Source organism: Mesoplodon mirus (genome assembly GCF_964341445.2).
Source record: "Mesoplodon mirus genome assembly, chromosome: 6".
NCBI lineage: Eukaryota > Metazoa > Chordata > Mammalia > Artiodactyla > Ziphiidae > Mesoplodon > Mesoplodon mirus.
This window is the reverse complement of record NC_138982.1, coordinates 100,904,256-100,918,823: the sequence shown is the minus strand read 5'-3', so window position 1 is coordinate 100,918,823 and position 14,568 is coordinate 100,904,256. Positions and strand designations below refer to the sequence as shown.

General features: G+C 43.0%; 1 protein-coding gene across 1 annotated transcript in view; it reads right to left on the bottom strand.

Moving 5' to 3' along the window:
* Positions 1–14,203, bottom strand: part of DCBLD2 (discoidin, CUB and LCCL domain containing 2) — a 97,034-nt gene extending 82,831 nt beyond the window's left edge. The window contains exon 1 of the mRNA XM_082625046.1: positions 13,628–14,203. Coding sequence (XP_082481172.1) covers positions 13,628–13,847 — 220 coding nt within the window. The 5' untranslated portion in view covers positions 13,848–14,203. The remainder of the gene's footprint in view (positions 1–13,627) is intronic.
* Positions 14,204–14,568: the final 365 nt, after the last annotated feature.

Here is a 14,568-nt window from a genome sequence, read left to right as displayed (position 1 = left end):
GGTTACTGTGGCAATTTAAAGGAAAAGAAACAGCTCTCAGCTCAAGCTTTTTTAAGCCCACACTCATCTCTGCATGTGTGATAATTTACAAAACTGAACCACATGAAGGAATGTGAGATGTATAAATCCTCTTCAATCCCCACCAAGCACACACTCTATGTAGTACATAATGGTTAAGCAAATTGGTTCTGGAGTCACGTGATGAATTTAAATGCCCTACCTACCACTCACTGTGACCTTGAGAAGGTTGTTTACTGATGCTAAAGCTGAGTTTTGTAAAATGGGTATACTAACATCTCAAACCACAGAGGGTAAGAATTTAAAGAGATACTGTAAGAAAACACCTACTATCGAGGGCCTAACCCATACTAATGTGCTCAATAAACGTTTGAGGGTAATTATGGTCATAAAAGACCAGAAAGGCTTTTGCTCATCACATGTAGGTCCGGTGCGTTTGGCCACAACCTAGCTAAGGTATCAGAACAATGGCTCATTACTTTAGAAGATTTATATCAGCTTTAAAGCTTCACGTACAGTGTCCTGTGAAAAGTGTAAATCATGAGAAAGTAATTCTCACTAATCTTCTCCCCAATGACCTCTACTTCACTTCAGTAACTCATGAAACCACAACCTAGACTGTTTTTGCCATTATCGGAGATTACTCCCACCTGTGAAATCTCAACAACTTTAATATCTCACTCTTTCGGTCAGTCTCCTGACCCCTGTGCTCTCTTACACCCACCGCACACTTTCTGTGAACTTCTCTCTTTCCTCCCCATCTACTATCTTGCCCTAGCCTCCTTTCTTTCCCTACCCAGCCTAGACCTCATGTCCAGTGTGTGAACTACACTCTTCCTGGTACCTTCACTTTCTTGCCACTATGTCCTTCTTGAGGATCTGCCCGGCAAGCCCTCCACCCTGGATCATAATATGATCTCTCTTTGCCCAGGAGCTAAGCACTACTGGGAAAAAAAATCACACAATCCAGGGAATAGTTGTCATTAGAGTAATAGGTTCTGATCTCAGATGGGCACTGAAAGCCACTTGGTATTCTCTTACTCAGTGGTTCTCAAAATCTAGTCAACATTAGAACCACCTAAGGGCTATTTAACGTAAAGGTTCTCAGGCTCCATCTCTGTCTCCATAGATTCTAATAAATATGTCAGAAACATTACCTGAAACTTGGAAATAGGTTAAAAAAATAAAGGTGAGCAGCAGATCCTTTAAATGTCATAGAGGCCAAAAGCTGCCCAAGGATTATAGGGCAAAATACTTAATTGGATTTGTTGTTTATCATTGATTAAAGGTCCCAGTCTTGGCTACCCATAAACTTGTAGACTCTTGTCTTGTAGAGATGCATATAATTTCTGTATAGTTGAAAAAAATAACCCCACATGTTAGAGTTTATGGCCCTATTGGCCATTAAACAGTTTTAGCCATTCAACCTAGCAATCACAGCCTAAAGCTACCTATCTAAACACCTAGTTTTTCAAATATTCTTTGGACATGTTTCAACTTCTTACTGGTTCCTTCATTAATTAATGAGTTGAATAAAATCTTTGACATGTGTTAATTTTATATTTGCATGACAGGTATAATTTTGCCTTTTTTGAAAATTATACACTGAAAAGTAGCTCTGCAGTGGAGCCTAGGAAGGATCCGCACTTTAACAAATTTCAAAACACTAAGAGCAACAACAACCAAAAAAAAAACCACACAAAAAAATCTTTCTCCAGCCAGTGTTCCCCAACATCTACCACTTTCTTCCTCACTTTTTTCTTCTTTTACAGAGAGATTTTTTTCAGTTCTCTACATTCGATGTCTTACTTCTTTGCTTCCCGTTCTAGGCTCAAAATACTGCAATTCAGCTTCCAAACGGTTGTGGTTGGATTGTACTCTCCCCCCCGCCCATCTCCATCCCAACAACCAAATTATATGTTCCTAATTGCTGGTACCTGTGAATGTAACCTTCTTTGGAAAACAGGGTCTTAGCAGATGTGATCAATTTAAAATGAGGCCATACTGGATTAGGACAGACCCTAATCCAATGTCTGCTGTCCTTATAAAAAGAGGAAAATCTAGACATGGAGACAGACACAGGGAAAATACCACATAACTACAGAGGCAGAGACTGGAATGATGCAAAGGGATTCCAAAGACTGCAATTGTCAGAAGCTAGGAAGGGGTAAGGAAGGACCCTGGTCTAGAGCCTTCAGAGAGAGTGCATTGCCCTGCCAATACCCTACTTTCAGAATTTTAGCCTGCAGAACTATAAGACAATACATTTCTGTTGTCTGAAGCCATCTAAATTTGTGGCAATCTGTTACGGCGGCCCCAGGAAAGGCAGACCTACCTCTCCAATGTACTCTTCACTAAAGCGGTCTGTTTCTGAGCTGCCAAAAGTCAATATTTTCCCATCTTTATCATCTGTGACCTTTCTACAGCATGTGGCATCTCTGTCCCTTCCTTCCCTCCCATCTTCCTTCCTTCCTTATCTTTCCTCCCTCCTTTTTAAAACTCTCCTTCCCCATCTTAGTTCTTCTTTTGACTCTAATTGCAACTTCTCCAGCACCTTAGCTGACGTATCTTCCAACTACTGATTGCTGATGCTGCTGTTCTCCAGAGCTCCTTCCCCGCCCTCTGTGCTGCCCGGGCCATCTCCCTACCCTACAACCTCAGCTACCACCGAAAGGGAGAATGCTCCGTAGTCTCCAGCCTTTCCCCTAACCTTCAAACCTGTCTACTTCTGTACGGAGCTCCTCTGCTCAGAAATTCCTCAGCACTTCAAACTCAACATGTCCCAAGCACTCAGGGAACATCCTCCATGTGCCAAGCATTGAACCAGGTGCTAGGAACAAGAGAAATGACAGACAAGGCCCCTGTCCTTACAGAGTTTACAGAATAGTATGACAGACGTAGTAAATAATTTCAGGGACGATGAGTGTTGCAGGGAAGTAATGGATATGACAGGGTGTGTGTGCATGCGCGTACGTGCATGCGTGTGTGTGTGTGTGTGTGTGTGTGTAGGATAAATAACAGTTAACTAGGCAGGAATACTGGTGGAAGAGGGAGGTGGAAAGCAGGGAGAAGAGGATTCCAGAAAGGAAAAAACCCAGCATTTTTAAATGACCTTTCCTCTCTCAAATTTAACTGGTCATTAAGTTTTATACTTTGTTTCCTTAATATCTCTAAATTTCGTCCCTCTTAAGGAGTGCAGGCCCTTGTAATAGTTCTCTGACAGGTTTCCCCACTTCCTTTCTTTGCTCTAATCCACTGCCCACACTCCTGCCAGTTTCTTAGACACCAATTGGGTCACGTAGGTCCCTTATTTAAAAATCCTTCAACTGTTCTTCACCGGTGATACAATAAAACCTCAAACTCTTCAGCAAGGATACAAAGTCCATAATAATCTGCTGCCGGACTCCCCTTCCCGTCTCATCTCTGTGGACTCTTCCCACAACCTCTCTGCTCCAGCTCTGGAACTGGGGGTGACTCCCTCTATGCTCCACGCTCTCTCTCCTCCGCCGCTGCACATGCGACTCTGCTCTGCCAAGAATAAGGTTCTTCCTCCTCATATCCACCTGGCAAATACCTACTCAACGTTGTCTCTTTTGGGAAACCTTTCTGAAAGCCCTGGTCTTCCTCTCCCTTTCCATCATCAAAGTCTCTTTACTGTACTGAATATGCTTAATTATGCATACTTATGTCGGTTTGCCACACCAGCTGTAAAGCTCTGTCACAGACAGGCAATGCATTCTGTTTGCCTTGGTAGCCGTAGACAGAGAAATAGGGCATACCAGCCTCTTAACACATGCTGCTGAATTTAGAAAATAATAAACCCAAACAAGCCAGTGGTAGGCACTTGGTAGGTAAGTGATAACAGTAGAAAAGTACATAGGCTTGGGAATCAGACAGACTTTCCGATTTAAATTCTAGCTATGCCAACTTTTGAGATGATCCTGGCACTTAACCTCTATATCCTCAACTATACATGGGAATAATACCACCCATCTCCCAAGGTAATTGTGAGGGTTTGGTAATAACTTATCTAAAAAGCACTGGATTCTATAAATGTGAACACTCTCTTTGAAGATGATGCCTCTATGTATCTAGTACCCCCCTTTCCTTCTGGGAACTACTCTGCAGTTTGCAACAGTTTTCATATGACCTCATGCCCCCTGGTTAGTTGACTGGTTCAAGGGTGGGTACTGACTCACACTGGGCCAACGTGAGGCCAACTTACCCTGCCCTCTCATTTCTGGACCTTGTATGTTAGGGAAACCCCAGAATCTCTCCAGTGTTGAAGCTACAAGCCTTGAGGATTGCCAGCAGCCATGATTTGTTCCATGCAGAGAAAGCGAGACTGTAACAAGACAGAATTAAGCTGAGTCCTTGGTGTCTGAGGTCCCGCTGCAGCCCTGCTTTTCCTTGGGCTTAGGTTGGCTCAGTTCTTAGGAAGATTCCACAAGTTACCTCAGAATGGTCCCAATACTTTTCCCTTCTACTTTAAGCAGATTTAATTTTCTGTTCCCTATAACCTCACTAACCAAAACACTCTTCCTCCACCCATGCAACAGAATGTCTGTCTCATATCCAGACCTATAAAGTTAGCATCTAGGACAAAAAGAGTAACCAGAAACAGGGCAGGCCAAGAAGAAAGGGATAAACCATGAACCTGAAAACGATCTGAGGGTGGAGAGCAAAGAAAGCTAAAATCTATCAACAGGTAGGAAGTTGGAGAGAGAAAGGAGAGGTCAAAAGGGAGGGGACAAAACCAGTATTATGGTCTGGGTGGGTTGGAGGCCAGGTAAGGACGTATGTGAACAGTCACGCCCTGCTGTCACGCTCCTCCACTGCACGGTCTGACCCCTCTCACTAAGCTGGGGTGAACTTTCCTACACAGTAAGTGGGAAGGGGAGAAGGGGCAGAAGGATGGAGAAGCACTGGATCTCAGTGGAAAGCAAACACTTGAACATGGAAATGTTAACTGTAGACTAGGGAAAGAGAAACAAAAGTTTCATTCACACGTTGTTTCACTCATTGAACCAAAATTTATCAACTACCCAACAGATTTGATCGCAGCCCTCATACATTCTAGAGAGGTGAGTTATACATCTCAAAACATTGAGAGTGACATGCCTAGTATTTAAATCCAAGTATGTCTGACTCCAATATCTCCATACTTTCAAAGTCCACCCACGTAAAAAGTAGTGAAGACAAAGAAAACTCTCAGGTTTAAAAGAAAAAAAAAATCTCACAGTTTAACTGACAGTTTCATAAGAGCAGAAGCTAGACTGCAAGGGAATCGTCATTTAACAAATATCTTTTGTGCGCCAGACACTAAGAAAATGTACAGCACAGATGCAGTCTACTTGTCAGAAAGTTGGTCACTGAAAAAAGCAGAGATATAAGGTACCTGGAAAGCAACCAGTTGACAGATATATATACAAGCCAGTGGCATCCTGAGCATGTTTCCAGGTACAAGGTAAGAAGCACCACAGAAGTTTAAATTATACTAAAACACAACTTCTATTCCCTGATGAAGCAGTGTTTTGGATAAGGTGTAAGAGATGATTTCAGGAAGAAGAAAAGGCAAGGCAGGAGGCAAAGTTTTACTGTGCAGGGATGAGGAGTGGGACAGTCATGATGCTGCAGCTGAGCAGAAATCCCCAGGTCAGGTTTGATTAGTCGTCCTTATTGAGACAGATCTAGTCACAAAGGCCACATGCCCTTCTCCTGCAACCTTGAGCTGTCCAGAACCAGAGAAAGAGGACAGTGGGGACTGTCACGTGGGCCAGGTTTGGGATCTGTCAAGGACAAGGGGAAAAGCATCAATGAGATGACTGACCTGGGCTGAGACAAGTGAACCTAGAGATGGACTGGGTAGAAGCAGAGGTACCTAAGGATGATGTCATTGCTAACATCACAGGTACAAACTCTTCAGTCTGCCCCACAAGGAAAGTTCTCCACAATCTTGTCCCCAGTGACCTTTTCAGCCTGCTTCTCATTACTTTCCTGACACGAAATTGTTGTAGCTACCTGAGTGTTATCCAGGAATTTCAGCTGGCAAAGAAAAAGGAGGCAGGCAACTACTAGAACCAAAACTAGGGGGACTCTTATAAGGCTGGAGGTGGCTATTCAAGTCAGAATCTGAAAGAGAGGGCAAAGGAGTGCACCCCACTTGCTGACACTGATTTAGGCTAGCACAGCCCTTAAAGACCACCTATTTGACAGGGGAGCACAGCAGTGTTTTCTAAGTAGAAACCACGGCTCTGTTCAGAGTCCCAGTTGAAGGAGGACTCCTCTCATTACAAAAGCAAAGGGGTCTAGCTCCTGGGAAGAGGGAGGCTGGGAAAACACTGGGCAGAATGTTAGGCCCTGTGCAAGGAGGTTAAGGTTCAAGAAAGGGTTCTATTTTCATGGAACTGAGAAGCCCAGGCTCTGACGGCTAACTGACGGAATCAGACAGAGGACAACAGTGTGAGGGGCATGCAGGTGCCCAGAGACTAACACCAAATAACGTGCTTGGGGCAGCAGATTCACTGCAGAAATGAGTCTAAATTCTTTTTTTTTTGGCACCGCCGAATAGCTTGTGAGATGTTAGTTCCCGACCAGGGACTGAACCCAGGCCCTCAGTAGTGAAAATGCCAGGTTCTAACCACTGGACCATCAGGGATTTCCCCTAAATTCATATTTTTGAATGATGGACATCATGATAAGTATTAGAAATAAGAAAATGAATAAAACTCTCTGCCAGAAACAAATATTTAATATACATTGTGATTAATGACTGAACAGAAAAAACAGGAAATTACTATTGGAGATGAGCGTGTGTGGTGACAGAGAACTCTTCCCAGAGGGCATGATACCCAAGAAGGGTTTTGAAGGATGATAAGGAGGTTACCAAGCACACAAGGAAAGGGGCTCTTTCTCTTCAAGTGGAGAAAATGACACATGTAAAGAGATCAGTATCAGGAACAAGGCAAAACAGGATGAAATTATATATTAGAGGAATAAAAATCTCAGTCTTATACCTGAACTGTATACAAAGGGTGAGGGATGCTGGCATGAGATTAAGTCAGAGAGAAAGGGAGGGGCCAGACTCTGAAAAAATTACATATATAATATGCAAAGGAGTTTGGATTGTATCTTATAAAGGGGCTGCTGGCCACACTATGGAAGTATTAACATAGCTTCAAGAGGGCAGTACCCCAGTGCACAGAACCATGGCCCTCAGAAAGCAACCATATTTGCCCAAATATGGGGCAAGTGTGCAGGGTATGGGGCTCAAGGAGGAAGAAATGGGCCAGGACCAGAGGCTGAGGCATGCTACTCATTGCAGCAAGAATGGCTTTGACACTCACATGCTTTCCTGACTCCCTGCTGTTCTGATGCTGTGATCTTAACTCCTGAAATGTCTGCCATCCCTGTGAACTAGAAACCTATCAATCCTAAAAGCTTACCTGCTTAAAATCATTTTATCAGCAAGGTTTTTCCTACTTCCCAGGCATTGTGAGCTCTCCCTCCCTTACAAACTCACTGTGCAACTTCCCTTGGTTATTTATCCATATACTCCAACTTGAAGATAATTATTTCCCCAACTAGCCTGTAGGATCTCTGAAGACAATGACAATATTTTACTCTATCCTAACTGTCTCAGGACCCTGTTGACCTATGTGCACACATCCCTGGGAGCTTATAGTTGGTACTCTTCCATGCTGAGAGGTTTTTTTTTTTTTTTTTTTGGTACGCGGGCCTCTCACCGCTGCGGCCCCTCCCGCTGCGGAGCACAGGCTCCGGATGCGCAGGCCCAGCGGCCACGGCTCACGGGCCCAGCCGCTCCGCGGCATATGGGATCCTCCCGGACCGGGGCACGAACCCGTATCCCCCGCATCGGCAGGCGGACTCTCAACCACTGCGCCACCAGGGAGGCCCCATGCTGAGAGTTTTTAATGAGCGAATGATAAAGCGTACCAGCATTTTCTCTCTTATCTCAAGCAATTAAGTTTGCACACTTAAACTGCAAACTCACATGCACTGTACTCCACAAAAGAAAGGAACTCCTGGCCTACTCTCCTTAGAAAGCAGTTGAGGGAGCTTGCATCTTGTGGTCTTCCCCATGATTCAAGCAGCTAACCAAAGTTCTTCTTTCAACTACATATCCTTTAGAGTCCAGGTGGATCTAGTAGGTGATGTTCTGGCAACCTTTTCAGATCACCCTGTTACACGATCTGCTTCAGTGGACACTGGCATTCTTTAAATTCTAGTTTATTTGAGTATCTGTATTTTTTGTCCTCATGACAGTATACTGATTTAATCCACATAAGGACCTGGAAAATTAGCATTATGTGTTTCTAAACTAATACTTTGAACTGACATACTTTCTCAAAGATCCTATCCTGAATGAAGAATTTAATCAAATAAAGAAAATAATGTGGGGACTTCCCTGGTGGCGCAGCGGTTAAGAATTCGCCTGCCAATGCAGGGGACAGTTCGAGCCCTGGTCCGGGAAGATCCCGTATGCTGCAGAGCAACTAAGCCCACGCCACAACTACTGAGCCTGCACTCTAGAGCCCGCGAGCCACAACTACTGAAGCCCGTGCGCCTAGAGCCCGTGCTCCGCAATAAGAGAAGCCACCGCAATGAGAAGCCTGAGTGCAGCAACCCAATGCAGCCAAAAATAAAAATACATAAATAAAAAAAAGAAAATAATGTAATAGCAGTTCTAAACAATATAATAATTACTTCACAAATAATGAATGTCCTGTGAAAAATTTTTAGATTTTGAAATTTTTGTCTTGCTGTATTTTCAAAGTATGCTTCTGTGTGCTAAATCAGCCTACAAATTAATTTTAACATGATATGTCTACAGAACTTAACACCACACTATTAAAATTACAGCCACATAAGATTACATAGGTATGTGAATATGGACTAGAAAGGAAGATAAAAATTATAAATGGATAGATAAGGGGGTAGGACTGTGGATAATTATTAGTTAAGTTTTTGGTTTTGAGTAATTGTTATATAATTGTTATCTGTACAATATTTTTAAAATAAATAAAGTGCTAAGGCCATAAGGTTGTTATAAAGTAAACTGAATCCATGAGCAACACAAGAAAAACTGCCAAGTTGTCTCACTTCATATTTCAACAGTCACATTTAGCAAACATCACTATTTACATTTAGCAAATATCACTATCTCTACAAAGCTTTTCCCGATCCTTATAATTTTATGTCATCATTCCACATCCTTCCAACTAGTCAAGAAGTGGAAGTGGAAACTATTTGAATGCATTCAATTAATACCCAGTATTACCACCTGAGCTTTCACACCCCAGGTTCATTTTGTAAAGTATAGTCCTAAATTTAAAATCTAACTCTATGTAAATCTAGCCTTTCCTCATCATACTATCTGATTCTTTCTTTTTGGAAATTAATTAATTCATTTGTGTTTTAATTCTAGTACTGGTACTTTAACTCATACCCATTTCACTATTTTAAGTTTTTTTTTTTAATGTTGGTCTTCTAGAATGAAGCTTAGATGTTCAAATAGAACTATTAACTATTTCCAGAGGGAAATAAAGTTTTCTCTCTGCTGATAACATTGGGAAATCTACCTAAAAATCATTAACATGTAATTTTACAATTAATTTTTCATTTACAAGTTTTTAAAATGTGGATTTAAAATCTGATCATTAACACATATGGAATACGTGCTATATTTCTAACTTTCACTATGTAAAATTAATCAGAAATATAGCAGAAAAAGGATGCTCTGATTTTTGCCTCTGCACAGTAAGTACATATAAGTGCCCTAATGTTTTATCAGACCGAAAAAAGATAACGGAAAATTCTAAATTAACAATGTCAATATTACTAATAATCACAAATGTTCTTTGCAGAGGGACATGTTCTTCATTTCTGACAATTCACAAATAGTGTTCAAAAACTATTTCCCCACATCACAAGCAAATAAAGGCACTACTTGACAGACTGTATACTTTTTTCACACATTAGTTCAAATATCATTGTGAAACTGAATGATTCTTTTTAAGAAAGAAACTGATTTGATAGATAAATTAGCCAACAAAAATCACTACCTTCACAAACATTTCATGTTAATAGGCATAAAGTCAGTCTCAATGGATTTTTAAAATTAATCCCTCTGATATGTTACCACATTCAAATAATACTCTAACCCAGAAGGTAGGCAAACCCTCCATGACACAAATGAGGAAGCTGAACTCCTAAGACGAGGTGACACAAATTCCTACAGTCATAATGTAAACCAGAGACAAATTCATTCACAGTAGACCCTCAACTTCCTATTAAGTTAATTTATTACGGTAACAAATAGGCAATCAGCATAAGTTCCACAAATTTAAGTTTTTTAGAAAGACATACATTCTACCGGAAAAAATGCTTTCAATAAAAAAGAAAAAGACTTTGAAGGTAAATTTAATATCAAACTTAGAACTCAAAATACACAAATATAAGCCATGCCTAAAACACCATCATAGTTAAACAGATGTGAATAAACAGAATTTATACATATATTAATGAAATAAGATTGGTTAAAATACATCTCTGTTGTGAAAGTTTGACAAGTTTTCAGACCAATGATAAATTTTATTCTGGGCCAAATAAAAAGAAAAAAACACTTGGTCAGCAGAAAATCTGCTGAGAAATAGCTATGTATGTATGGCATTAATTGGAATGAGAGTAGTATCTTCTGCTACTTCAAAATGATGTGTGGAAGATTAAAAAAAAATCCTGAAGCACAGTTCCACCTCAGCATACACATTCAATGAATTTCTACCTAGGCTGGCTAAGGGAAAAAAAGAAATCTATATATCACAAAACATTCTTTCACAGCTTATTTTTTATTGTGACTATATGTAAATTGCAGAACATTTAGAAAAGCATAAAAAATTATCTACAACTCTACTATCAAAAGACAACTGTTATCTTTTTTTAAATTATTTCCTTCCAGACTTCTTACCAAGACTTCTTATAAAGGAGAGTAAAAACTCCAGCTTGTAACTTAACATTACAATATTGTAGACATTCCCATTATTAAAAATTCTATAGGCTTTTTAAAGCACTGCTTCTCATTTTGAAATTAGACTTCTTTTTAGGTTATGTGAAGAATCCCAGTGGACCCTAAAGCACATCTGTTAGACCAGTAACACTGACTGCAGTTCCACCACAGACAGCATCACGGTTCTTTGGGTAAGAAATATAATTTTTAAAAATTAGGGAATTCAAATCCCATACACTTCCTGAGTTTTCAGGCAATGTATACCTAAATGGCCCTTACTTTATCAATTTAGTAAGCTCAAGATTAACAATGATAGGGTCTTCCTCGGCGCAGTGATTAAGAATTCGCCTGCCAATGCAGGGGACACGGGTTCAAGCCCTGGTCCGGGAAGATCTGACATGCCGCGGAGCAACTAAGCCCGTGCACCACAACTACTGAGCCTGCACTGAAGAGCCCACGAGCCACAACTACTGAGCCGAGGTGTCACAACTACTGAAGCCCGCGCACCTAGGGCCCGTGCTCCACAACAAGAAAAGCCACCGCAATGAGAAGCCTGCGTACCACAACGAAGAGTAGTCCCCGCTCCCCGCAACTAGAGAAAGCCCGAGCGCAGCAACGAAGACCCAACGCAGCCAAAAATTTTTAAAAAAGATTAACAATGATAATCAGTTACAGCTATTTGTACTTTACCCTTTTCAAAACTCCTGTGTACTAGCCTTTCATTTTCATCAAGCTAGGAAATAGGTATGTATTCTCTTATCACTGATGTACAAAGAAATTAAATGATTTAAAAAAATTTACCCAATAAACAGGAAGACTAGAAATCAGGTCTTTTAAATTACCAGCATCATTTCTATTTGTGTTCATCTACATTGATGTTTATATAACATGACACTGTGAAAGAGAACCATGTTAAAACGCTTTGGTAAAAACTGAAATTAAACTTAAAAAAATAAGGTAATGTTGCATGTTTAATTAGACCAGGTTTAAGAAATTCTAAAAGCAAGGCAATTATCTCATTTGGAGGGGAGACATATAACTGGTTCTATACTGTTCAAAGATTTTTTTTTTAAACCTGATATAAACACTTTCAGATCTTGAAATAAGCAAAATGGTCAGAATATTCTGGTTATGTAGTTAGAGTTCTGTATCAAGGTACCTTATTTTTCGTGTGTCTTAGTTTCCTTATATTTGAAATGGAATAACAATACTTATCTCAGATGGCTGTGGTGAGGATTAAGTGAGTTAATAGACATAAATCACTTAGGGCTGTGTCTGCCACAAAGTAAGACCCAATCAACCAGTGTTAGCCATATATAAGCCTGTTTTGCTTTTTCTTTCTACTAGGAGAAAAACAGAAGCACAGGTTCTAAAACTTAAATGGAGGAAAGGATTTCACACTAATTTATTAAGTGCTGATGTTCAAGAATTCGTTTAAGGAGATGATCTAACTGAAACCTGAATGCTGCCTAGATCTGAAAGAGGCCAGTTTACCAAATACATTTTTCCCATTTACATTTTATTTCCACATGCCTGTCAAAGTTTCAGCATCTTCACAATGACAGGCTTATGGCCATGATTCCATACTTTACTGAAAACCATATGAGAGCACCATTAAGCTGGACTTAAATGTGGAGATCAACCAAAACCCCAAACCCAAAAACCAAAACCCTTCCCAGAGATAAGTAACAATCCAATCCTTATCCCTCTCACTGCAATAAAATGCAGTGAAATGCAATGGAAAAACGTGTTCAATAATTGATGCCAAACTTTCAAAAATTGCTTTTCGCTGCTGACAAAAGTACTTAAAAGGGGGAGGAAATCAGCCTGGCATTCTCCTTCTATTATTATTCAGTAAAGTTTTTTTTCAAGGATTGTTGACGGAAAAAAGTTTTGTCACTTTCTGTAAGGGCTTGCCCTTTTAACACGGAACGCTCCATTTGGGCAAGAGTACGCTGCCTTGGGTCTCAGACCCAGTGTCTGACCCAGGCAATCTAGACCACCATCCTGAATAGGCAGGGATTGCAAAGAGCATGTTCTAAATCCAACACTCAAAGATAACCAGAATAAACTTCATTCGATTTTGAACCTGAGCACATTGACAAAAGATGATAATTATCATCACTTGCCTTGACAAAAGACGATAATTATCATCACTTGCCTTCAATGGATTTAAGTGCTATTTAATTACCTTGCATTTCTACTCTATCCATCCATCCATTTAGCTTAACATTAGGGGTCGCATCTCCAAAACTTCTTTTCCTCTCCAAGACTTCCCCCAGTAGAAGAATCCAATACCCAAAAGGAGGCCTTCATAGCAAGGTCTCAATTCCCTCTTCTCAGAAAAATGAATGGGATTCCCCAAAAGTAAAGCCGCGCCAACTTGGGGGACAACAGACAGCCCATCTCAGCAACTCAACCCAGCGAGTGCGGGGCCCCGCACCGAAGCGTACCGCACCTACCCCGCGCGTCTGCAGATTCATTAACGGCCCGGACACCCGGCGCCCAGGAGGCTCCCTCGGCGCCCCCACGGCCCCCCCAACCGGGGCTCCGCGCGCCGCGCACTCCTCGGGAACCACTCACCTTGCTGAGCTCCGGCGTCCTCGAGCAGCAGGAGCAAGATAAGTAAGAGGAGGAGGAACAGAGGCATGGGGAAGGAGGAGGGGGAGGAGGAGTTGGAGCGGGGAGGGAGGGGGTAGGAGCGGGAGAGGGGGATCGCGGCCCGGGCGGGGGCGGCGGCCGCGGCCCGGACTAGAAAACGATGAGGGCTGTGCCCGGCTCTCACCACCGCCCGGCTCGCCATCGCGGCGGCCGGCAGTCCGCCTGCATAGTGCGGGCGCCCCGGGGCCGCGGCACCGGGCGAGGAGGCAAAGGCAGCGCCAGGAGAGTGAGAGGCAGCGCGCGCTTCGCCCAGCTCCGGGACCCCCTCCGCCCCTCACTCCGCGAAACCTCCTCCTCCTTCGTCCCTTCCCTCCGCTCCCCGCCCGGAGACCCCAGGCCGGAGCGCAAGGGAGGGGAGGGAAGGAAGTGGGGTGCTCGAGCCGCGGAGGGCAGCTGGGGGACGCGCCTCCCACGCCGCGTTCCTCAACCCGACCCCTGCCCGCCGCGCTCGCCCCGGACTCCGGCTAGCTGGCAGGGCGGTCGCCCGCTCCCTCGCGCTCCCTCTCGCGCGCGCTGGCCACGCCTTCACAGCCCGCCACGGCCAATCCGCGGTCGGCTCTGGTCCGTCTCCCTCTGCGTCACCCAATCAACACGCTCTCTCCTCGGTCGACCCGTTAGCTCCGCGGCCCACTCCTCGAGCTCCACCGCCCCTCATCTCTCTCCTCCAATCCCTGCGGCCTTGGGAAGCGTCCCACCCGCCCCCCCAATCCGGGTTCCGCCCCCAAACTCGGGCCCCCGGCAGCCCTCGCCCGGCCCGCGCTCCTGTTATTGTTGGGACCACAGCCCAAGCTGATCCGGCTGAGGCGGCTGCTTGCTCTGGTCAGTGACTTCCGGGACTTCCCCCAGCTCGCTCTTCCCTGCTC